Source organism: Haliaeetus albicilla, chromosome 12 (genome assembly GCF_947461875.1).
Source record: "Haliaeetus albicilla chromosome 12, bHalAlb1.1, whole genome shotgun sequence".
Taxonomy (NCBI): domain Eukaryota; kingdom Metazoa; phylum Chordata; class Aves; order Accipitriformes; family Accipitridae; genus Haliaeetus; species Haliaeetus albicilla.
The window spans coordinates 8,176,767-8,201,205 of record NC_091494.1 but is presented as its reverse complement, the minus strand read 5'-3'; the positions used below and the strand labels follow the sequence as shown (position 1 = coordinate 8,201,205).

Here is a 24,439-nt window from a genome sequence, read left to right as displayed (position 1 = left end):
AAAAATGTCTGTTGTACCTTGATTAAGAGTTTGTATCACCTATGCCATGTAGTAGTATATATTAATGTGCTGCTTTAGAGGGAGTGTCTTATTTCTTCTGGGTAGTCTTTGCTCACTAGAATATGTAACTTCTCAAAAACCTAATCCTAATACAGAAATTAATATATGTTTAATACCTTCTAGTTAGTGTAACTTTGTAATGGAAATAAAGCTGTTCGTAAATATTACTTTTCACTTATTTGGCATCTTTTTTGTTTGTTTCAGGGTGCAGTCTCTGGGTCAGTTCAGGCTTCAGATCGACTTATGAAAGAACTCAGGGATATATATAGATCACAGAGTTATAAAACAGGTAAAATGCTTCAGATTTCCCTTGAAATAACACTTTAAAAGAATTCTCCTGGCAAATACTTTGTGCTAATCCTTGTGTGTTTTGTTGTCATATGTATGTATATATGTGTGTATGTGTATATATGTGTGCATGTATATAAAAATAAAAATTCATAGATACACTATTTTATGTAATGTGATTATATATAATGTATGTATTTGTGGAGAAAAAGGAAGTCAGGATACATATCCTCTAAAATGTTCTTCCTTTTTGTTATGCAAAGCTTCATGCGAGAATTAACAGGATCGGTATAACTATGAGAATGCTCTTGGGGTGGATGGCTACAAAGAACAACTCAAGATTACTCCTGTGGGACTCCTTGAGTTTTCAGAAATACCTGGAGAACTGAATTTCAGGTAGATAGGGCAAAAGCTTTGACCACTACCAGTGGGTAGTACTAATCATAAGAATATACTTGCTGTAGAGGGATTTGTGGTCAACAGCAGAAAGTTTTGTTGTTATATGGGATTTAACCTCAATTACATTGCTGTTACTTTTACGATTTTGTGATGGTGTTAATCTGATCGTAAGCTCTGTGTATTCCTTGGAATAAGGATACAAATGGCAATAGAAAACAAGCTTGTCTTTTAAATTTGTTTGAATAACAAATGCTGATTAGCTTTAAGTAGTTAAGTGGTTGGCTGTTCTATTTGCTCCATATAAGGGCAAAGGAATCGGTATGTTGAATTGTCTAAGTGTTACCATACAAGAAACAGAAAATACATAGATTTCAGGCAGGTTGTATTCCTGTAGGTCAGTTGTGTAGGCAACTCCATCACAGCAGCCAGGTATGAGAACCTGTTGTGGGCCAGGATGGGAACAGGAGGAATGCCTGATTAGAAAGTCAGTCTAAACTTTAATCCTCTATCTTTTACTTTTCTGAACTTTTCCCCTAGTTTATTTCAAATCTTGCTTGGTGGCTGTGGCATTTTAATTCATGTGTAAAAGGACAGAGTTGAAGAGACAATAGGTTCTTGTCTTGATTTGCCGGATTTACCTTTTAGGTAAACAGCTTTATGTGCTGAAGTACTGTGGTAAAATGTCTTAAGTATAAATTTAAGTGACCTAGTGCTGATCTAATGTAGCCTACTCTTTTTAGGCTTTATTGCTGCTGAGTGCTTACCAGTATGCCTTAATCACCATCTATCCGGTAAAGAATGGGTTAGTGGGTCTAAGGAAGAGCCTAGAAATAGATCTGTATTAAGTCACAAGTGATGCTCTACTGCCTATATATGATCTTCAGGGTTTGTTTTTTGTGGTTAGAACAAAGACTGGGTATAACAAATCTCCTTGTCTGTGAAGACTGTATGGTCCTTAATCACATAGGTACTGCTTGAGGCACAACCAGGAGCCCCTATAATAGGTGCAGTTTGAGGTGAGGATTTGGGTTGCTTAATAATGCCATTTCTTGGCTTTAGATTAATAACAATTCTTAACTAGCTGTAAAAGATTGAACTCCTGATGTAGGAAAGCATACTTTAAATGATGAGGAAAAGTAAATCTTGCTAAACTGTAAAGAAAGTTGAGGTACTAAAGGGTAAGTATAGTAACTTATTATTAGCTTATGACTCAGGAATATGTAAAAAGACTGCAACTGGATGCCTTGTGTCAATCTCTAAAACATGTTAATGAAGTAAAGCGTCAAGCGGATGTGACTACAAAACTGATGGCAGTCCTGCTTCGAAACACTGTCCTACTGATACATTTATTAAATTTTGCCAGTAAATGATGCTGTTGGTTATAAAACTTACCTAGATTCATTCCTTATGGCCTCATTTAATCTTAGGAGTTGAGTGAATTTAAATATCAGTTCCTCTCCTTTGCACAAAACTCCTGCTTTTATAGCCCAGTTCTGTCTTTTGTTGTTAGATAACTGTCACCAGTGAGCAGGGGCTTTTTTTTTAATGTGATCTTTGTTCTGAGTACTTGCTCCGTGGTCCATTTTTCCCTTAATTTAATTTCTTACTATTAACACACAAAGGGAAAAATTGTGAAACTTAAAGGTTCTGGTAACTGTTGCAAGGTAATTTAACACTGTTTTCATTTTTTGTAATGTAAGCCAGAAAATTTAAGGCTGCTCTTTAGTTGCATAAGGATCACTTTATTTAGTGTATGTGAGATTACATGTTTTTAGGATTGACAATAGGCCAACACTGGGACTTCTGAAGTGAGTACTACTTGTAGTAATAGTCCTTTAAATATTTTATTTTCTATTAAACTGTTTTATAGAAAAGTAGCCTTAAAAAAAATTGTCAGAACTTCAACTATGGGTGTATATTCAAGGTAGTATCCATTTTAGAACTGAAGTTCCTTTAGTGATTGAAATACTACTGTTGGAGTTCACGCAAAAGATGATTACAAGCTTGCTGTCAACAGGAAGGTTGCTTATCTATCTGGAAAATCTAGGTGAAGAACTACCCTTAAAAAATAAACAGAAAACTGTTTTCTTATGAGCTAACAGAAGCAAAAAATACTCCAGCAAATTAAGATATTCTGCTATAAGCTAGACAGAGTTTCATTAACCTGTTTTGATAACAGGAGTCACAAGTCCTCCAAAGTAAGGTGATTTCATTTCCAAATATGAAGTTGGAGATTTGCTTAGTTAATATGGAAGAATTCACAAAGGTCTTAACATAATTGGGGGGGGGGGGGGTAGATAGGGAGGGAGAGGAACAAAGACTTTGGAGATATTAAATGAAATCTCTTCTGTTCATATTTTTAGCGGCTGTGTTGTTCATATATAGTGACTTCAACTCACTGCTTTTATCCAAAGATTGTATGGGATTTACTTCTAGTTGTAGTAAAGTTGTTTTAAGTAAGATGTTGCCTCTATATTGGAAGGAGTTGGTTTTTTTCCTACCTTTTCATCTCTTAATTTTTTGCTTGCTTCATGGTTCTGCGTGCTTGCTTTTACTTTATCACCTCTGTGGATGGCCTTTTAGAGGAATAAAACAAAAAACCTCCTGTTTTATTTAAGTGAGGGAACCTACCTTAATTCCCTTCCCTACCTTAAGGACCTCTCAGAAACTGGTACTGATCAGATAAAGTCGTCTTGACAGGAACTTTTTTCCTTTTACTGCCTAAATTAAGAAGAAAGCTTATGAGCTGGTTTCAAGTAACACCTCTTGACTATTAAAAAACCAAACAACCACCCTCCCCTCAACTTTGGATAGTGTTGTTAAGAAGCTTCTGTATCAAGACAGCAAGTAACCCTGATGCAGCTGCTGTTCATGAGGACACACAGATACTACTCAGCTCAAAATTTGGGTGCTTGAGAGGTTGATTCAGTAGCTTGCTGTTTGGTTAAGGTGCATTCTTGTCAGTCATGAACTGCGCACATCTCTGAAGAACCCTTTTACAACTTCTGGTTTAGGTACAGTACAGCTCTTACGACCAGCAAAAGTTATTCCTTTGGGGAAGCTAGGAAAACATGTGGACCTTGGAGCTGAAGGACTGGTGCATGAATTCTGGGTAAGAGCAGGATATTTAGGGTGATGGAAGGAACGCAGGAATAGGGCTAGAGACTTAGTGCATAAATGAGCTGATGGAAGTTCTCTTGTGATCTGCCATTTTTTAGGATATGGTCAGAATACTTACTGTAACTTGTTTTGTTGTCTGTAACAAGTATTTTATACTTGTGCTAGGTGCCAAAGCTGTAATACTGAGAGGCTGCTTCTTCCAGTCTTCGCTCCCTTTTGGATGTAGGTCGGAGAAAATATTTGGATACAGTGGTGGAATAGTTTCATCATTAATGGGAGTTGACAATGAGAAGAGTTTTGAATGTCAACTGTTTTGTTGTTACATCAGAGCAGTACAAATTGAAATTCTTATAATTCATGACTTCCACTTGTACTGAGGGCAACTCAGAAAATAGTGTCCTTGGATCTGGGAAATTGGAAAAAGGCCTTAATAGTTCCTTCTGTTCATCCTCGAACAGAAATGTGTAGTGTCTCTGAACTAGCTGCTGATTAAAAGGAACATTGGGAACACAGTGAGTAAGCTTTCAGACCTACTTTGTTGTCCCAGACTTAGAAAAACTTGAAATCATGATCTTGGCTGCAGTACCCACTTGTTTGTGGAACTGTGGTAAGGAGAAATAAGCATAGTTTCTTTACCTTGTTTACTGAGTTTTGGAATGCTTTAGAAATAAAAGGTGTCTGGACAGCTTGAAATGTCATCTGTACTGCAAGTACTAATGCTTAAAATTTTCAAGTGCAAGTGTGGTGGGTTGACCCTGGCTGGATGCCAGGTGCCCACCAAAGCTGTTCTATCACTTCCCCCGCTCCCCCCACCCTCAGCTGGACAGGGGAGAGAAAATATAACGAAAGGCTCGTGGGTCGAGACAAGGACAGGAGAGATCACTCACCAATTACCATCACAGGCAAAACAGACTCAACTTGGGGAAAACTAACTCAATTTATTACCAATCAACAAGAGCAGGGTAATGAGAAATAAAACCAAATCTCAAAACACCTTCCCTCCACCCTTCCCTCCTTCCCAGGCACAGCTTCACTCCTGGATTTTCTACCTACCCCCCCAGTGGTGCAGGGGGATGGGGAATGGGGGTCACAGTCAGTTCATCACACATTGTCTCTGCTGCTTCATCCTCTTCAAGGGCAGGACTCCTCACACTCTTCCTCTGCTCCAGCGTGGGGTCCCTCCCACGGGAGACAGTCCTCCACAAACTTCTCCAACGTGGGTCCTTCCCACGGGCTGCAGTTCTTCACAAACTGCTCCCGCGCGGGTCCCTTCCATGGCATGCAGTCCTTCAGGAGCACACTTGCACACTGCTCCAGCGCGGGGTTCCCACGGGGTCACAGCCTCCTTCGGGCACCCACCTGCTCCGGTGTGGACCTCCCTGGGCTGCAGGTGGATATCTGCTCCACCGTGGACCTCTGTGGACTGCAGGGGGACAGCCTGCCTCACCATGGTCTTCACCACAGGCTGCAGGGGAATCTCTGCTCCAGCACCTGGAGCATCTCCTCCCCCTCCTTCTTCACTGACCTTGGTGTTTGCAGGGTTGCTTCTCTTACACGTTCTCGCTCCTCTCTCTGGCTGCCATTTATGTGCCCGCTGCAACTTTTTTTCCCTTCTTAAATATGTTATCACAGAGGCACTACCACTGTTGTTGACTGGCTCAGCCTTGGCCGGCAGCGGGTCTGTCTTAGAGCCGGCTGGTATTGGCTCTGTCGGACATAGTGGAAGCTTCTAGCAGCTTCTCACGGAAGCCACCCCTGTAACCCCCCTGCTACCAAAACCTTGCCTCACAAAGCTGATACAGCAAGATAATGTATTCTAGAATAATAAAACTCAGAAATTAATACTGTAATTCCTTGGAGAGAATGTGGTGACTGCAATCTATTGGTTTTATAGCCTTCAGAAATCCTAGGTAGATTCCTGATTTGCATATATCTTTCAAATAATTATGTCAGCAACAGATACGCTGTTGAATATTAACCCAGGTAACAAGTTTAATCATAGTTGTTTAGTGTATATGCATGAATAGTCTGTGGTGGAAGAGATTAGACTTTTGAACATCACTGATACCAATTTCTAAATCTTGTCTGATGGTTAAAGATTTATTGCTTTTTCCTGGGCTGCTTGTGAACTTCTGCAGAGGGGAAGCTTGAATATACAAGAAGATGGAAGATAACCTTTCATCCTTCCCTTTGAGTGAAATGCATAACTACTGCTTAACATGCTTAAAACAAATAGATTGCTGTAAATCACCAGCTGGCTTCCAGAGATGGGTATCCTTTTGATGCACCTTTCTGGCTTCTTTGGTCAGCTGTTGGGAATGCGCTTCATCAAATGTAGTATCTTCTTTTTTTGGGTTTCTGCTCCATACACTGTCCAGTGTCCTGTCCTGGTCTGCTAATACTGACAAGAACTTGTGAAATATCATGCTGCATACTCAGACTGTGTGTTACGTGTTTTAAAAGTGTGTTGGTCATGTACGGGGTGTAAAATATCCTGAGTGCTAAGCAAGCTAGAGTTGTAGCTGTGGAAAGTCTGAAGGGGAACTGGGAGAGGGGGGAAATGGTTAGGCGTCAAAAAAAATTTTGATTCATGTGGAATTTTTTTTTATAGAAGTGAAAGAACTTTTTCTCCTTGTTGCTCAGAATTGCTTCTGCTACTCGAGGAAGGATGTGCCTCAGTATCAGTATCTCAGTATCTTATCTGTTGCTCACATCTACTGAGTGTATTTATACTTAAAAGCAAAGAATGTTTTTGCTAAATTTTACCTTGTTAAACTTTTAGTGCATAATTAATTCTATCTAATATTTCTACAGGGATATATTCAGTGGAACTGGTAAATGACAGCTTGTATGAATGGCACGTTAAGCTTCTAAAGTAAGTTACTAGAGTTTTTTCATGTTCTGAAGAATCCGTTTTATTATTGCTGCAGAGATTCTTACTTCTGATAAATGAGAATCTCTAGCCAGAGCATATAAAACAGTGTGGTGGCTACAATTCTAGTGTACAGAAATGAGTACAGAGATTGAACTGTAGTAGTTGAGCTGGCAAAAAAACAAACACTCTTTGCACAGCTTACGCAGTGCATATTACCATAACTTTCATTACTGTTCAATTCTCTTTCCAAAACTACTCCAAAATATGAAATCTTAAATGATGAAATTTTTTGTCTATAGTTTTGTCTGGATGGTTTTATTTTGGTTTTGTTTGTTTTTAGTTTCAAGAAAATGCAACTTCTAGTTTCATGCAAGATGTAAGAAGGAACAGAACTGTCCTAGTACCATTAGTTCTTTATTTCTACAGTTGAGCAGACACATAGGACTGAAACTTTTAGGTATAACATAATTATGACTGTCTTCTCTTCCGTACTGCTTTTGGCTATGTGTACTAGATGATAACTTGTCTTGGTTGTGTCCATAGTCCAGTAACTTTAATTCTAGAGGTATTATATTGAAATTATTCCTGGTAATGGGATCTTCTGCCATCATCCTATGAGAAAACCTGTAGGAAGGAAAAGCCTATCCAAACTAGGCTGGGTGGCTGCAAAAGATGGCAATGGATGAAAGAACTTCCATTCAGTTCAGATGTCATGGTGAATAAGTATAAGGACATAAGCTGTTTCAGCACAATAGTTGGCCTGCCTGTAGGAACTGTTGCCTTGTCCTAGTGGTGAGACTTGTATGACTATGTCACCAGCTGCTGAAATACAGTTTTATATCCTTCTTAGTGTAATCATAGGCATGTGAATGTTTTGAAGCTGAAAATGGCAGGAATGGTGTATGTTGGAAAAATCTGTGCCATATTACAGGAAGCCTTGTCTATTGAGTGCTTCTACAACAAAGCGCTCAAACCACTGTGCGGTGATTTGAAACCTCCTTCCAAGTATTGTGAACAGGTCTGATTTTCTGACTTCAAGAAAGAGAAAATGGAGTGCATGCAGCAAATGGCTTCCAGAATGACTAAGAGAAGATAAGAAGTATGGTGTTTGTTTATCCCAGCAAAAAGTGTCTGGAAACAAATGAACTGTGTGCAGACTAGTTGGAGGGGGTAAATGGCAGAGAGAAAAGAGCCCATTTGACTAAGGAACAGTATTGTTACTAGAACAAATAACTCTGAACTGGCCTAGCACAAGCTGTGGCTGGAAATGATAGGTTTCTAAACACTGGGAGACTTTCTTCTGAAACAGCTTCCGGTTGGTAGGATGGGGACAAACTACCCAAGTAATACTGAAATGTGGGATCTAGTAAGTTTGTGGTTTCACCTGTAGCAGAGGACTGGATTTAATAGCCCATCAATCCCTTTAACATATGTTTTTGGTTTGCTGCAGGCATTTTTTGACTAGTCTCTTTTAAAAGCTGCTGGGATGTCAGAGCCTGGGTGGGATTAACCCAGTAGTGTCTGAATTAATGTCTAGGCTGCTCACCACCAGCGTTTTGCAACAAACAGTTGTTGAAATTCTGCTGAGCAGAAGCTGCTGGCTTTAGTACTTCTGCTGATGCAGATTACTTTTAACAGCTGATACAGAACTATGATCACATATTCCATAAAGGATTCACTAACTGTGTACTGAAAACTAGGTCAGACAAAACAGTCTTCCTGTTAAATCCATCCCCCCCACCCCACCCCCTGCCTTTGGAACATATGTTTCTGGTGAACTGAAGAGAATTGAAATTGCTGTTTTCAAATAAACAGGTTATTTTGTGCTAACTATGTTCAAATAGCACTTGATAGCATTGGGGATGTAGTGCGTTGAAGCAAGCTTTCATGCTGATCTCATGGCAAAGTGTTTACTTTGTAAAGAGAGCAAGAGTTTTCTACAGTTCACCTTAAATTACTACTACAAATGTAGTTTGTAAACTACAAATACACAAAAGCGCTCTTAAAGGAGTAATTACTGTTTACAGGAAGTGAAAATATTAACTTCATCTAGGATCTCCCCCCTGCTTCTTTCATAGGGTTGATCCTGATAGCCCACTGCATAGTGATCTTCAGGTCTTAAAAGAAAAAGAAGGTGTAGAATACATTTTACTCAACTTCTCTTTTAAGGTATGTGTCTATGGGAAGAAATGCTGGGGTTAAATTTGTAGCTTACTGTAGGAAGTGACTGAAATGACCCTCAGCTGTTACTTGGGTAAAGATGGAGCTGTAGCATAAATTAAAAAAAAAAAGAAGAAAAGAAAAATTGCAACTTTAAATTTGGCACTACAGCTTTCAAAAAATTGCTTTTTTAGCTTTAAATCTGATTTGCCAAATAAGGCTATTGAAATACTTCCTGGTTAGGAAAACAGTGTCACAGTATTTTTCTTAACCTGTTTTTTGTTATGCTTTTCAGGATAACTTCCCTTTTGATCCTCCCTTTGTGCGAGTGGTATCTCCTGTGCTCACAGGAGGGTAGGTTTGAGTTGCCTTACAGAAATTTTACTTTGTGGTGAAAATGTTACAACTTGAGATTGGTTGATTGCGTTTGCAGGGTATGTTTTGAGACTACCATGTAGGCTTCAGGAAATTTCCCCTAAATATATATATGAGCTGCTGTAGACCTTGAGTTTGGTGAAGACCTCACAAGTGTCATATGGAGACTTGCTTCTCAAGCTTTATGAACTAATAGTAGGAAAACAGCTGGATGCAATTCCTCTTTGAATTGCTTAGTTTGTGTCTCACTTTGAAAGCCTCTGTGCCTGCCATGATGTTTAAGAACCAGCTTCTTTGGGGATGGTTGACATCGCTGTTGTAGGGTGTTTTGAGTTGGTGCTTTGAAGGGGTCTTGATCCCTATGTTGCCTTAAACTTGCTGTATAGTCTCAACTGACTCTCTGTTGCTGGTAACACTGCCATAAAGTTTTTGTCTAAAAACTCAAACGCTAATTGAAAAATACTAAATTTAATTGACACCATGCTCCAAAAGTCACCTAAATGTGTTTGAAGTGCTGTCTGTGGCACAGAAACTTGTATATATCCATGGAGAGAATATTAAATTCACCTTCCAAGGCTTTTATGCATCTCCAGCTGACAGGAAATTATACCTGTACATTTGAAAATGCAGTCTGTGCGAGCTGGTGCTGATTCTGATTTGGGTTTAATTGCTGTGTGGTTTTGCATTCAAGAAGTGGTTAGTGCAGTTAAACACTGTTCATGAGGGTTGCTGCTACCAAAAAAGTGAACAAGCAGTGCCAGACAACAGAAAACTTATTTGGATTCTGGTTTTGTTGTACTTAGACTTCTTTGTAGAATGAGAGAAAGAATGGCCCAGAAGGTTTTCAGTGATCGTTTCCCTGTGAATGTCGTACAGACCTACACTGTTTGAATGTCTTGGTCATAGGGGAGACGACATTTTTGGAGTGGTAAATTCTACTCCCTCGGTCCAGGTTTTGCAATGACCAGGCATTCTGACTATTGAGTCAGCACAATGCATGAAGAAGTGTTACTGAAACTAGAAAGTGGTTTATAGGAAAATCAAGTAATGATCTGCTTTATCTCATTTGTCTACATCTTTGATTTATAGGTGCACCTACATTGTGTGGAATTTTGTTAAATTTCTTTACAGATGTGAATTTGTTTGGGTTTTTTACAACTATACATCAATTCTACATATACATAGTCTAGCCATAAAAAGCAACCTTCCTTTTTTCGTGGTCTGTGTACAGTTGTGTAAGCAGTTGTGCAGACTAGCTCAGTCACTGATTTTTAACTAAATGTAGTTAGTAAATGAAATTTTTTTTTGTCTCACAATGCTAATCTTCTTTGCATAAGTATAATACAGCTAACTAGTTACAATATATTCCTGGTTAAAGGGCATTTCAGCTTTATGTGAACAAAAAAAATTAACCAATTGGCCTGCAAGAGCTTAAAGTGCTGTGAACAGTTTCATCTTTTTACTAACTGGTAATGTCAAATATATTTTCTTTCACATTTGTTTCTAGGTATGTCCTAGGTGGAGGTGCATTATGCATGGAACTTCTTACTAAACAGGTGAACACAGGCTCTGTTATCTCGATAATAACAAAGCATGCTTTAAAATAATGAAAATAGGCATTTCCCCTGAGTTGAAGAATCCCCTGTGTGGAATAAATTACACACTCCAAAGGGAACATGGTGGAACAAAGCTCAGTCCCACAGGATTTGCCTTGCTGATCTTGTGTGAGATCTTTTCTGCCTTGGATGGCTTACAAGAGGTCTGAGGAAGAGGCAAGAAGTGAGAGCACATCAGCTTTGAATTCTCAGAATTTCTGGGAGGAAGCTCGTGTAAAGAGTGAGTTCTCAGGAGCAAGACATTGTTTTCTTTTCTAGAAGCCTCTGCTACTGCACAAAGTCAGCTCTGGAGAAGTGAGGAAGGCAGAAGAATCTAGGCATAGATGACTCTTTGTGTAGACAGAGTTGATTGGTTTGCTCTTTAAAATAAGTCAATGAACGAAGTGACTATTTGCAGGCTCTGGCAGAAACTTTTGTGAACCCTGGAAGGTAAAGCAATGTCAGAGATAAGCAGTAGTTTTCGTGGGAGCAGAATTGTCATAGCTTACTCAATGGCTGTCTTAGATAGCAGTCTTTCTGCTTCTTACAACAAGAAGTTGTAACAGCTGTTGTGATGTTGCTGAAAATGTGTAAATGCTGTAATAACAGAGCTGCTCTTGTTTCTGTCTTGCTGCATTTTGGAAATGTGTGATTCAGCCTTTTCATTTTTCCTACAAGTTCTTAGTACTAGGCCTGTATATCACTTTCCAGATTCTCTCTGGAAAATAAAAGTTGTTAACTGGAAACAAGTAGTTAAAACTAAAACTGGAGTGCAGAAAAAAACCAAACCACAAAAACCCCAAAGCAATCCCAAAGCACATATTCCAAAATAGATTTGCAAGGTGAGGACAAGAAGCAAGTACATGTTACATAGAACTATTTCCTTCTTCCTCCAGGGCTGGAGCAGTGCCTATTCGATAGAATCAGTCATCATGCAGATCAATGCCACTTTAGTCAAAGGAAAAGCCAGAGTACAGTTTGGAGCCAATAAGGTAAATGTGCTGTGTATATCAATTACATAAATTACTGTTGGGCTTCCATTTCTTTGCTGACTTGCATAGAAGGTGCTTAATGACAGAATTGTCATTGCAAATGTATTTCCCTTTTGATTTATCTTGGTGTCTGGTGCATGTATGAGTACTCTATTGGCAGTTAACTATGAGTTTGTTAAGAAATGATGAACGCATGAGGAGGATAAAACCTTGGGATGGGCAGGGTGTGCAAGTAGTTAGACTTGTACTATACCTGTATTGGCAAGGCAGGGGGAGCGAAGGAGGATTCAAAACTGGGAATCAGGAGGATTTGGAAATTCCAGCTCTGAGAAGGGCTGTAGATGACAGCCCGACTGCCAGGATCGCATATGCTGATGTTAAGAAGTTCTCCTTTTGCTGGACTAAACACCTGCAAAATTTCACAAGAAGGTGAAAAATAATACCATGCGAATACTGCTGAGTTAGCCATTCAGCATTGATCGAAATCATAGTTCAATTCAAGTGTGTATGTTGGTAATGGACCATACCGTAAAACCTTGAAGTACTAAATGCTGTTTTCAAAGGATGTTTAAATATTCAAGTCAATGAAATTGTCACTTGGATGCCAGTTTTTAAGTATGTATTCAAGCATAGTGAACTAGGCAAGATGCAAAAGTTTATGATCACAATTCTGTCTAACTGGGTGACTGGTCAGCTGAGCAAGACAGAGTTGCGGTGGGGATTGCCTGGCGCCTGCCCTTCTGGTCGCAATACACACTTCTGACTTACCTCACATTCTGAACCTTCTGCTAGAGGGGCCTTTCCAGCAGTAGGGTTATACAAATTATTGTCATTATGATGGAGGAGATAGCAGAAGATAAGAGTATTTGTTCTGAAAATCTTGTACTTAAAAGCTGGGAATGTTGTAACATAGTGCATGGTTTTTATTTGTAAGCCCACCATAGAGTTTCTTCATAAAGCTGTTTTTCAGTCTCACGTGTCTAGATGCAGGTATTTTATGTTTTTTCTCCTTTCAGAATCAATATAATCTAGCAAGAGCACAGCAGTCCTATAAGTCACTAGTACAAATACATGAGAAAAATGGTATGTATATTCTTGCGACTTTGTTCTTGTCTGCACAGCAACCTGCGCATTGGTATTTGGCCGCAGTAAATCTTGAAGTGCCAGAGTGTCTTATGTTGGCTCGGGAAGACCATAAACGATGTCTCCTTTTTCTCATCTTGCGCTAGGAAGACAGCGCTTCAAGTAACTTGACTAACAATCATTGCAACTTTTCCAGCTTATGTGAATGTTCCATGTGTTCCTGTTGTCTTTTGAAAGGTAGTTCAACTTCATTTTCAGCCAGTTGATCTAGGAACTTTATTGTTACTGTAGCTTTTAAAGCATCTCATTAGTTAGTGAAGTACCTGCTGGAAGTTTGCCTCTTTCCCTGAAAGGCTTTGTTTCAAGTGGCAAGACCTCAATAGTAGTAATTACTAAGGAAGAGATAAAGTGGAAAGAAAAAACAGAGACTAAAAAAATACAAAAAGTGTAAGTGAAACATGCTGGCTGGAAAACTGTGCAATAGAAATGGGAGACACTTATTTTTTTTAACCATATTTAAAGCCCGTTAATGGTCTCTCAGCTGCATAAAACAAGCATTCAAGTGCTTCAGGTATAATTGCATTCATTGTGCCAGGATGCAAAGACAACAAATGACCTGAGGCTTCAGAAAGTTTAAGTGGCTTACATGTTACGTAAAAGTCATCAGCAGAATTGGTACCCTGGTCTCATGACGAGGGAGTTAGTCCCGGTTACCGCTCCATGATGTTCTTTGATCCAGGTTGGACATGGTGCCCTCTGGGAATTCCTGTTGCTGTGAACATGAGCGCATATTGCAGTGTGACTAGTGAGCACCTCGGTTTCCCTACCTCTAAAATTGAACATAATGCATTCTCTACTCTTGGGAGGAAGATCAAAGATAATGACTTTGAAATGCTTTCCACTTTTATGATATTTTGAACTTGCCATTAACTGAGTCTTTTACTTTTTAGTCTTTACAAAAGCCAGCATGGCTCTCTGTTTGCTTCTAGCTATGTGCTAGCCTTGACTACAGTGGTTACTGCTGCATCAGGAGCTGTACACAAAGCATTCACAGCATTTATTGCTGCTGCAAAAGGTGTCTTTAACTTATAGCTGCTACCTGTTCTCTCGGACAACATAAATAGGCCCTGTATTCACTGTACAAAAATTTAGACTCATTTTTACAATAGCGGCCAGGAGAATTAAGATTGGAGATCTGGAGGTGGCTAGAAAAAAAACTATGTGCACTTGATCAGGTATGATTCGACTGCTAAACATGCCAAATCCTATTAGGAGGCAAGTTATTCAACTGACATTTCTGAGCCTATTCCTACAGCAAGATTTGCAGAAGTAGGATAAACCATTCAAAAATGCTTGTGCGTGCCTAACTTCATTACACGAGGTGGAATTTGTATATAAGTATCCCAGTGTAGTCATGTTTGTATGTCTGTGCACTAAGTGGCTTGAAGACGTAGGGGTTGTATTTCTCTTCCATTTGGTTTTGTTGCAGCAAAGTTCCTCCTTAAACAGCTTCCTCTGTCGATGTCCAGCTCATCCAACTCGGGATTAGCTGCTGCCATAAAACCCCCAAAACTTGGAAGTATTTAATTTTCACGCCCAAATACCAGGTCTGATCCTGGATTATGCCACATGCTTTATCTCCAGCTGCAGACCCACTAGTGTTTAGGGCAGTGGGTCTCGCTGAGCTGGCTGACTTTAAGAGGGAAGGAAGGAGCCGGATTAGACTTTCATTTCCTGCAAATTGAGACTAAGATGGCAAGATCATCTTGACATAGCGATGTCGGTACCTAATGCGTTTCTCTGTTCTCCATAGGCTGGTACACTCCTCCGAAAGAAGATGGCTAACACTGAGGACTGTGGTATACCTGGACCAATGTCAACAAAACAAGCTCTTTTTTATGTTTTCCAACACACAGACTCAAGCTATGAGTGCCCCTATAACAGCTGTACTGAAGACTTTAGCTATTAGATAAGTTAGTGGATAATCTGTCAACTGACACGTAAAGTATAAGTTACAGCCTTACCATTCCGCTCTTAGGTATCTGGACTGAGCAGTTTGGGCCTTTACCGTATTGTTCTTATGGATTAAGCATATTTGGGTCATGCCCTCCCTTCTCCCTTTTTTTTTATATTTGAAAGCATAAGCTCCCTGCAGCAGGCTATCGAGTTACTAAAGATCATTCAATAGGAGTGAGTTGTTCACACACTTTTGTGTATTTCTTACCTTTTGCAAAATGCAGACTGCAGAGACTTGCGTTGTATCGTTTCATTTAAAGCCAAGAAGTTTAATACATTGTTTAATACTGTTTTAGGAAATGTCAGGTCTTGCAAATCACAGTAGTTTTTTCTGGTCTAAAATGACAGCATTTGTAGTATTTCCAAATTAATGATATAGGAAAAAAACCATATGTATGTTAAGTCATTAAACATTTTTCATGGCTGTATGAGAATATGAACTGTTTCTTGGAAAAGATGCTCTTTGTTTAGATTATGTTAACTTTTTTGGCTGTTTTTTTCTTTTTTTTTTTTGTTTGGGTTGATTTTTTTTTGTGTTTTTTTTGTTTGTTTTTTTAAGCAGAGCAAGGCTGTGCCAATAAAACCTTGTAACTAGTCACTTCCACTGGGGCATCAGAACTTGCTGGGCTGTTCCTGCTACTTGCTGGCTCAACCTCCTTAACAAGAAGAGCCGCAGTATGAAGCTTGAAGTTATTTAAAGTACTAAAAACCTTTTTAGGTGTTCCATTTTATTAACGGGTTGTTGCAATCATTTGTAAACTAATGAACTTATAAAGTGATTGGCACAAATTGAGATGAAAGTCCTTGAATGAAAATTTTTTATATAAAGCTACAATAAATAAAGTACGAAACTGCGTCATCTGATTCAGAGGTTTAAGAAATGTTGCCACAGTTGTCAACGGTGGTTCTGTTATCGAAAGACAAAGGGGAACTGTTATTTCTTTGTTAGGAAACGAATCTGGGTCTGTGTAATTACGCTCTTATTTCATTGCCTTACCTACATCGATTCTGTTTTGGTTGTAGCACTAGTCGTTAGGCCTTTGCACCTCCCTGGGGCCAAGCGAAGGGTGCGTACCACGGACTAAGCACTTTTTAGAAGCGCAGAAGCATGTTTTTGTTATGTTTTTTTTAGTTGACTATCGACTTTGTGCTCTTCTCTCTGTGTCAGGTGCCCATGTGTCCTTGCGCATTTGCTTCTAGATCCCGTTTTTAGCTCGAAGGAAACGACGGGGGTGAGGTTTGGCGCGGATGGACGGTGGGTGATGTCCCTGCCGTGCCCGTGGGTGCTGACCCTGGCGCCCACCGGGGGGGTGGGGGGAGCCCGCCCGTGGCCGGTGGCTCCCTGCGGCCCCACCCCGTAGGCAGGCAGACCCCGCACTGTTGCCGCATGCTTTGGGGGTTGGGTTGCGTTCCTCATGGCGGAGTTCCTTGGCAATGTACAATAATTTGTAAACTTGCATCAAGTTTATGAATAAAAACCGTTTTAAGAAGTGCGCTGTCTCCCTGCTGGGTCCTGCGGAGGAGGGGGGAGCGGGGCGGGGCTCCAGAGCGGGGCGGGGCTCCAGAGCGGGGCGGGGCTCCAGAGCGGGGCGGGGCTCCAGAGCGGGGCGGGGCTCCAGAGCGGGGCGGGGCTCCAGAGCGGGGCGGGGCTCCAGAGCGGGGCGGGGCTCCAGAGCGGGGCGGGGCTCCAGAGCGGGGCGGGGCTCCAGAGCGGGGCGGGGCTCCAGAGCGGGGCGGGGCTCCAGAGCGGGGCGGGGCTCCAGAGCGGGGCGGGGCTCCAGAGCGGGGCGGGGCTCCAGAGCGGGGCGGGGCCTCCCGGCCGCCAGGCGGCGGCAGTGCGGCGGCTCCGGCCGTCCCCGCCCCCGCGCGACCGGAAGAGCCCGCGCGGGAGGGGTGACGCAGAGAGGCGGCGGTGCCGGTGCCATGGAGGCCGCGGCGAAGGGGGGCTTCGTCCTCGGCAACCTGGCCGAGGTGGTGGAGCGCGTCCTCGGCTTCCTGCCCACCAAGGCGCTGCTGCGCGCCGCCTGGTAAGGGAGGCGGGACGGGGCGGGGGAGCGAGGGAGGCGGCGGGTGGTGGGCTGAGGCGGCGGAGCCGGTGGGGGAGCCGGTGCGGCCCCGGCCGACGCGCCCCGTGTTCGCGGTGTGTTGCAGCGTGTGCCGGCTTTGGAGGGAGTGCGCCCGGCGGATCCTGCGGGGGCGGCAGCGCGTCGCCTGGGTCTCGGCGCTGGAGCCGGGCCCCGCCGACAGCCACGCGCTGGTGCGCGCGCTGGCCCGCGAGCTGGAGGTGGGTGGATGCGCGCGCGCGCGCCCGCGGGCCGGCGGGCGGGGCGGGGCCCGGCGGCAGGGAGGGAGGGAGGGGCGGGCGGGGTTGTGGGCGGGGCCGGCGCCGGCAAAGCGGGGCGGGGGCGGGTGGGCGGGGTTTTCCTCGGCTCCCGCCGCCGCCGCCCGGGGGGAAGGCCGGGGCGCTGGGGAGGCGGTTGGGTTATAGCGCGGTCCCGTCTCCCCGTCTTTTTTCCACAGAAGGTGCACGTGCTGCCGCAGACCGTGCTCTATATAGCCGACGCGGAAACGTTCAGCGGGCACGAGGAGTGCCACGAGCAGAAGAAAGGTAAAACCCCGACCCACTCACTCCTGCTTTCGAGAAGCGCTTTGCGGGCGTAAGGGCGGCGCATGGAGGAAAGCTGGCCGAAAGGGAGACCTCCGAACGTCGAGCTCGAGGGAGAGTAAATCCTTGGCGGGAAAACGAGACTGCGTCATTCTATGTTTGCAGCGGGAAGCGCGGCTCCTAGATGTAGACGAGTTCCTTCCCCGTTCCCTGGAGGACGTCGGTTCTGTTGGCGTGCCGGCAGTCCCGTGCTCTCACCGACTAGTACGGATTTGCCACGCTGGGAATGGGGCAGCCACTGACAGGCAGTGTTGGTTAGACAGGATGGGATTGGCTGCAGGGCTTGTTCCAGCGCTGTTCAGAGCAACTGATTTTTACTCTTCTCTGCTTTTCTCTCTTCTTTTTTTAACAGCCAGGAAAAGAAACAGTAAAGAAACGGCAATCGCACTTGAAAAATTGTTGCCAAAGCGATGTCAGGTTCTTGGACTGGTCACCCCAGGGATTGTAGGTAGGAGGAAAACCTGCGATTTTGTGAGCTTGGAGGCGTCCAGCCTATTGCACATCTATTCTAGTTCCCATTTTTCACAATTTCATACGTTTTTTCAAAGCGTAGTCCTGCAGACTGACGGGAGAGTTCTCACAGCGATTACCATGTGCTGTTCCCACCTTGTTCGGCGCTAGCTTCAATTTCCAGGAGTTCGCAGTGTCGCTATTGAGTCACACGGAGCTTAAATTCTTACTTCGTGTGATGCAGTTATAATTAAAAGGCTTGATTTAAATGAGCAGGCAGCTTATTGCAGTTTTTCTTGGCACTTTAATGTAGTTATTGACCGCGTCTTGGATTTATCTGCATTTTTCAGAGTCACATTGTGAGTAATCGTACAGGACGTCCTCAGTACGTACCTGTTTGTTATGGCCTAGCAGGAGGTGTATGCAGCAGCTGTGGAAAACTCACAGTCTCCTTTGGCAGTCTTTTTTCTAGTGCTTCGCTTTTTATCACTAGAAAGTTTTTTTCTTAGTTTCTTGCCTTAAATTTTCTTCCCACAGCATAAGTAGGGTATTTAATTGTTATTGCTACCATAATTCAATAATACACTCCCCATATTTGTGTCAGTTTGGTTTATACTGTCATCACACGCTTGTATAACACCTTTCTCCGTTTCACTTGTGGTCCGTAAAAATCTGAGTATTTCTGCCTACCTGCAGAAGTTGGCAGGAGGGCTTGAGGCTGCTGTATTGCGCAGTGCTTGTTTTCCAACTGATTCATATTTGGTGTGGCTGGGGGGAAATGTCCAAACGCATCCATGTCTCCTTGTCCAAAGTCAGGTCAGCATGATCTATAGCCAGCAAGGACTCAGACATGCTTCATCTTACCAAAACATCAACGAAAAAATCACACCAGTCATCAGTTACATATGTTGTTACGGAAATGAACGATCACGTTTTACGTTATGTAAGCTGTTCTGCCTCTTTCAATCTGTGTTACAGTGTAGACAAAAGTATTGGAATGACTGAACACAAGATGTCTGGTTTTGTATCTTTGTAGTTACCCCTATGGGTTCAAGCAGCAATCATCCTCAAGAAATTGAAGAGGGCGAAGCTGGGTTTGCTCTGTTGTTTCCCAAAATCGATGGGGTGAAAATTCATACCTTCCATTTTTCAAAAGACTTGAAGAACAGGGTCTTTGATGAAAGTAAATTTGCTGAAGCAGGTATGTCCTCGTTCTCCCCTTTTTTGGGCTTTTATGAAGTGTGGTATTGCTCTTTCAGGCGCCAGCATGGAAACAACAGCTTATGTTCTAACTCCATTCATAGAGCACGCTGTGGTGCTCTCAGGCTGCAGCTGGTAATTATGCACATCTGTTCTTCCGATTCTCTGAAGTATTCAGATTAAGTTATCCTGAGTATTGATCTCAGATTACCTCAGTTAGGTTCCAAGGAGAGCTATTCCATTTTGAGCAACCTCTAATGGCTTAAAAATAACAATAAATGAGTTTGTGCCATTGGGAATGATTCCCATCACTGCGGTTTAGAAACGAGCGGGGAGGAGCTGCTTCTCTTCTTCTCCAGAATAACTTTGCACTTAGATCCCAAGTCGGGTGTTGTAGCAAGGAGGGGTAGAATGGAACACAGCGTATTTCAGTAAATACGGTTTACATTCCTCATGTTGTGTTCTCAGCAGGGTAGATCATTTATGAAGAGTAATATAATGAGGGATTCTTGAGTATTCTAGGAACCTGAGAGTTTCTGCCTTGGGATAAGCAACTGGCTGATGTACGTAATATATTTAATTTTCAGGTAAAGTTATTTACTGTGTTGTGGTTCTTGTTGAATAAACTAGACACTTGGTTCTTACTTGTAAAAGGGACTGTTAAGGCTGCCAAGTAAAACTGAGGAGCTGTGCCTTCAGAGGCTGTGGTAAAACTCAAATGCTCTGCTAAAGACGTTGAAAGCTGGAGGAAGCAGGTGCAGCCTTCTTTTCCTTGCTAGGTTCTTTTCAGAAATTCTCACTTACGTGGGGAACGCGGCCCAGCTCCTGAATGCCTGAGCAACTTGTGTCTTCTTTTCCCAATTGCAGCAATGGAAAGCCATCACTAACGGTGTGATGTGTTATTTGAGGAGAGGCTAGGATGGTTGGACTTCAGGGGTCAGTATTTCAAAATAAGAGGGTTGGTGTTTGTGGTTTTGTTCGTAGGTCTGAAGAATAACCCAGATCTCCGGGTGGTTCTTCTGTTTGGCTACAACTCCTGGAAGTCTGGAGCGACTCGATTTCTTCATCAAATAGTCAATCCTTTGAATGAGAAGAGTATCATCCTGGCTGGAGGACAAGTGGAGAGCTTTACATCACTGACCTCTGAGAAGTAGGTATCTTTTTCAGGGTAAATTGTAAAGAAGATTTAAAATGGGAGAAACACTGCAGAAGCCATAGCCATTTAGTTATGTCATACTAGAAATGCCCATTAACAGTAGTAAAATGTTAATTTTTTTTTTTTAAGATCATGAAGTCCAACTGCTACGCTGTGATCTAGCCAGAAAAGCTGGAAGCTTTGTATGACTGTGTTACAAATTGGATTCTGGAAACCCAGTTAGGAGAAGCCCACTGCAACAGAGATTTCCAGCTTCAGATACGCTATGTGTTTATTGCAGTCTGTTTTACTCCCTGGCTTGCAGATAAATTATCACTCGTTGTGGCAGAGACCAGTTACATGAACGTTCTGTTTCTGTATCAGCCTCGGTTTGGTTCACTTTACAGAGCAGTAGTTGAACATGCAAACAGGACCATGCCTCAGGAGCACACCTAATATGCTGCTGCTGCTGCTGAAGGATGTGGCGCTCACAGGACTGGTCTAGATCTCATCTAGCTTAAACCCCTTCCCTCTGCCAGGATCCCTGCAGGGCCTATTTGGGCTCCAGTTGCTCCAGCTGCTCTGCTGCACGGGGAGAGCCCTTTGTGCCATCTGAATCGCGGGTGCTGGCGCATCCTCACTGGAGCGTCCTGTGCAGGGGTGCACAGTGCAGACATTGCCATGGGCTCCTCTCATGCCAGCGTAGGTCTGAACTCCGTAGCAGTACCAACATTTTTCTTGCATCTAATGCACGCCAGCTGCACCGTTACTCCAGATAAGAGACCTGACTGTATATTAAATTATTGCTAATAAAGCATAAGCAGGTAACTACTAAAACCAGTGTGTCCTGGCTAACCAAGGAGCCTTAAAGCAACGTGAATCTGAAGCCATTGTTGACTGTTGCCCTGGTTTGATATGTAAATGCCGACTACCTTTGCTTAAATTTAACTAATAGTTTAGTTGGAATTACAGAGCTGTGACATAAACAAACTGCTGAATTTGGCGTGCATTTGAAAGGTAGGTTTATGCTTAATCCCTGGGAATGGATATGAAAGCTTTTCCTTGTGAAAGGTTGCTTAAAAAAAAAAAAAAAAGTTGCTAAAATTTGAAGGCTTTGGTTTGTTTTTTAGCTATGGGTGGCTTTCAGAATCACTAGGATGTCGGTCTGCTTTGAAGCCTACTTCTGCCACAGCAGAAGTTTATTCAGGTCGGAAGTGGTCTCCCTGGAAGGTTCTCTAACTTGGTGCCTATTGCCTTTCAGTAACAATGCCCAGCCTGGCGATGCCTGCGGTGTGGTTGGGCTGGCTTTCAGCGGTCCCCAGATCCAGAGTGCCACTGTTTTGTTAGACCAGGATGTAGCTGATGAGAGGACAGCAGAAGCCGCCATGCAGCGTCTCAAAGCAGCAAACATCCCCGAGCGTAACACCATTGGCTTCATGTTTGCGTGTGTTGGCAGAGGATATCGGCATTATAAAACCAAAAGGAATATGGAAGCAGATGCATTTAGGAAGTTTTTTCCTAACGTTCCCCTCTTTGGCTTTTTTGGACATGGGGAAATAGGATGTGATCGAATAGTTACTGGGAATTTTGTATTAAGAGAATGTAATGACATAAAGGATGACCTGCTTCATGGTTACACTACCGTTATGACTCTTATTCATCTTGGTTCAACTAAAGCAAACCAAGTGTAAATATGTTTTTAATCCTTCAGTGAGCTGTTTGTTTCATTCCAGAAAGCTGAGAAGTCTGGAAGAGTGGACATCTTGCAATCAAAGCCCCTTCCAAAACATAAACGTTGTTTTGGTAATATTATCGAATCTTGTAGTTGGAATAGAGTTTAATATAATAGCTGCGAGAAAGCTTTGCATTTTGTGTAATCCCCTGTACACATCAGAATTGCAGGTAGACGATATTTGATGGAATTCTGCAATTGAAGGAAGCCTTTTTCTTCCAAAGTGAGAACTGTTTGCACAAATGGCTGTTGGAGTCCAAATACCAACATGTAGAAAGAAACAGCACTTTGATGTGCTCTATTTATGTATGTGAAACAGTCTAGCAAAACTACTGATGTGTACTGAAATACTGATGCGTAAAATCCACCGTTTCCTGGATTTTATTTCAAGAGAGGTGCACGACCTGCCCAGACTTGAGTACTATTTACAGAACTGAATGGTTTTACTAGATAAAATGAATGAAAATCGTTAGAGAAAAATAACAAAGTGCTTATGAAATAAAGATGAAAAATACGTAAAAGTACCTTGCCTTCTATTCTTAGAGAAAAGGTTTTGATTTAGAGAGATGTTGTCCAGTTACAAGTTCAGCTTGTCTCATCATCTTGAACTGAATTTCAGCAATCTTAAATCCGTGGTTTAGAATAGTGTCTGATACTTCGTGCGTACCAGCAATTTCAGTCTTTGTGTATTTAAGTTTATACAATCAAAATGTACTGGTTGCCTTTTACGTTCTCTTGTAGCAGGATGCTCTCTACTATAAACTTTTAAATCCAGAGTGCTAAAAATTAAGACTACCTGGTGTCTTTTAAGTTCCTTTTAAAAGTTTTTTTTTTTTTCTTTTTAATTTGAAATTGTGCGCCACCCAAGATCTGGCTGTGTTCTATTTATATAGAGCCTTTAAACAAGACTTGTGCTGTTCCATGTTTTTTCCACGCTTTTACGTCAGTCACCTGTTTTGATTGCTGCAGCTGGAATGCAGTATTGCGAAGTTCAAGTAAGTAAATCCAGCATAGTCTCAGTATAGCTAATAATATATTTGCTCCCTTTTAAATTCTTTCCTCCCTTTTATTTTCACTTAGTAACAGCTGGCCCGTTTTCAGTGTAGTAAAAAGAAAATACTTATCTCTATGTTTTATGACAAACTAATGATATTTTCCTTTAAATGTACCAACCAAGACTACAGTTGGCAACTTTTTGCCCGTGTCTAGTTAAAACTTTTCTTGAACTTGGCCTGACAAGCTATGGTAGAGGTGTATCTGCCCCGAGTGTTGAGAAACTTGGTTTCAGTGGCTGCTGAGCACAGACAGAACTTTACCATGGCTGTGTTGATGATGGTTGGTTTTTGTTTTTTAAATTGGAAGACAGAGGATAAGTTGTGAACTCACAGTGGCTGCCTAGGGATAGGAGATTAGTAAGTGTGGGTGTGATTTGGAAAACGTTTAGTTACTGCATTTAGAAGGAAAGGTATTTGGAAATGGAGTATGCTTGAATTTTAAGAGAAGCCTCTCAGTGGGAGGTGGATACGTGTTTTTTCAGCATAACCGGAATGTCATGTTTGGCCCTTTCTGTCTGCATAAGCTACTTATTTAACAAGAGGCAAAGATGTTTCATTTCTGTAACAGAGAGGATTCCTGTAGCTGTTAGCAGGAGCTGGGGCTAGTCAGCGTTGCTACTAGCATAAGCCCATGAACTTTAACTAACTTTTTGCTGTAGTAGAAGGAGATGAAGTATGAGCAACCACGTGTTCTGAGCAACGGTGCAAACGTGTCCAGAAGTGTCCGAAGAAGCAGATGGTGAGCTCCAACGATGGCACAGAAAACCAGGAAATGAGTGTGTGGTTTGAAGGGGCTGATCGTCAGCGAGGTCCTGTAGCGGCCCAGTCCTGTAGCTGAGGACACTTAAGAGGTAAACATAGTACAGAAAAGATGCTGGGGGCAGGGGGGAACCCCAAGAGCCTGCAACAGAGTCCAGCATCATCTCTCCAACCTCAGGGAGTGGGGATGAGCCCAGGGGACTCCAGAACCACGCACTGCATGGCTGGAACTGCTACACTGTCTCTCCCAGATGGTGTCACATCTTCCAAATGACGGGGAAGTGGTGCAATTGATAACATTGCAACATCTGTGATTAAAGTGTTTTGCTATCCAAATACATTTTGCCTCCACTCTCTCATTTTCTCTTTAACCACGACAACTCCTGAGTGAAACCAAAACACATGTGCTTAAAAGGTGCACGTACCAAAAGGCAGAGCTTGTTCTTCCTGGGTAGGAAGTTTTGCAGTGCAGTAATTTAT

At 42.4% G+C, this 24,439-nt stretch overlaps 2 protein-coding genes across 5 annotated transcripts in view; both read left to right on the top strand.

The window, feature by feature from the left end:
- Nucleotides 1-16,453, top strand: part of UBE2Q2 (ubiquitin conjugating enzyme E2 Q2) — a 54,071-nt gene extending 37,618 nt beyond the window's left edge. For 2 of the 3 annotated variants that reach the window (XM_069797914.1, XM_069797912.1), the window contains 8 exons: nt 265-349; nt 6,682-6,742; nt 8,821-8,911; nt 9,198-9,256; nt 10,785-10,833; nt 11,769-11,864; nt 12,881-12,947; nt 14,761-16,453. In XM_069797914.1, coding sequence (XP_069654015.1) covers nt 265-349; nt 6,682-6,742; nt 8,821-8,911; nt 9,198-9,256; nt 10,785-10,833; nt 11,769-11,864; nt 12,881-12,947; nt 14,761-14,792 — 540 coding nt within the window. In that variant the 3' untranslated portion in view covers nt 14,793-16,453. The remainder of the gene's footprint in view (nt 1-264; nt 350-6,681; nt 6,743-8,820; nt 8,912-9,197; nt 9,257-10,784; nt 10,834-11,768; nt 11,865-12,880; nt 12,948-14,760) is intronic. The other variant, XM_069797915.1, reaches the window with a different exon arrangement.
- Nucleotides 16,454-16,829: 376 nt separating this feature from the next.
- Nucleotides 16,830-22,669, top strand: FBXO22 (F-box protein 22). 2 transcript variants are annotated; one of them, XM_069797898.1, is made up of 7 exons: nt 16,830-16,990; nt 17,115-17,247; nt 17,484-17,571; nt 17,981-18,076; nt 19,115-19,279; nt 20,263-20,428; nt 21,675-22,669. In XM_069797898.1, exons 1-7 carry the CDS (start codon nt 16,887-16,889, stop codon nt 22,102-22,104), a joined length of 1,182 nt encoding a protein of 393 aa, XP_069653999.1. In that variant the 5' UTR covers nt 16,830-16,886; the 3' UTR covers nt 22,105-22,669. The 2 variants fall into 2 exon arrangements, with proteins under 2 accessions (XP_069653999.1, XP_069654000.1); XM_069797899.1 differs by lacking the exon at nt 21,675-22,669 and adding an exon at nt 20,564-21,662.
- The last annotated feature ends 1,770 nt before the right edge of the window (nt 22,670-24,439 follow it).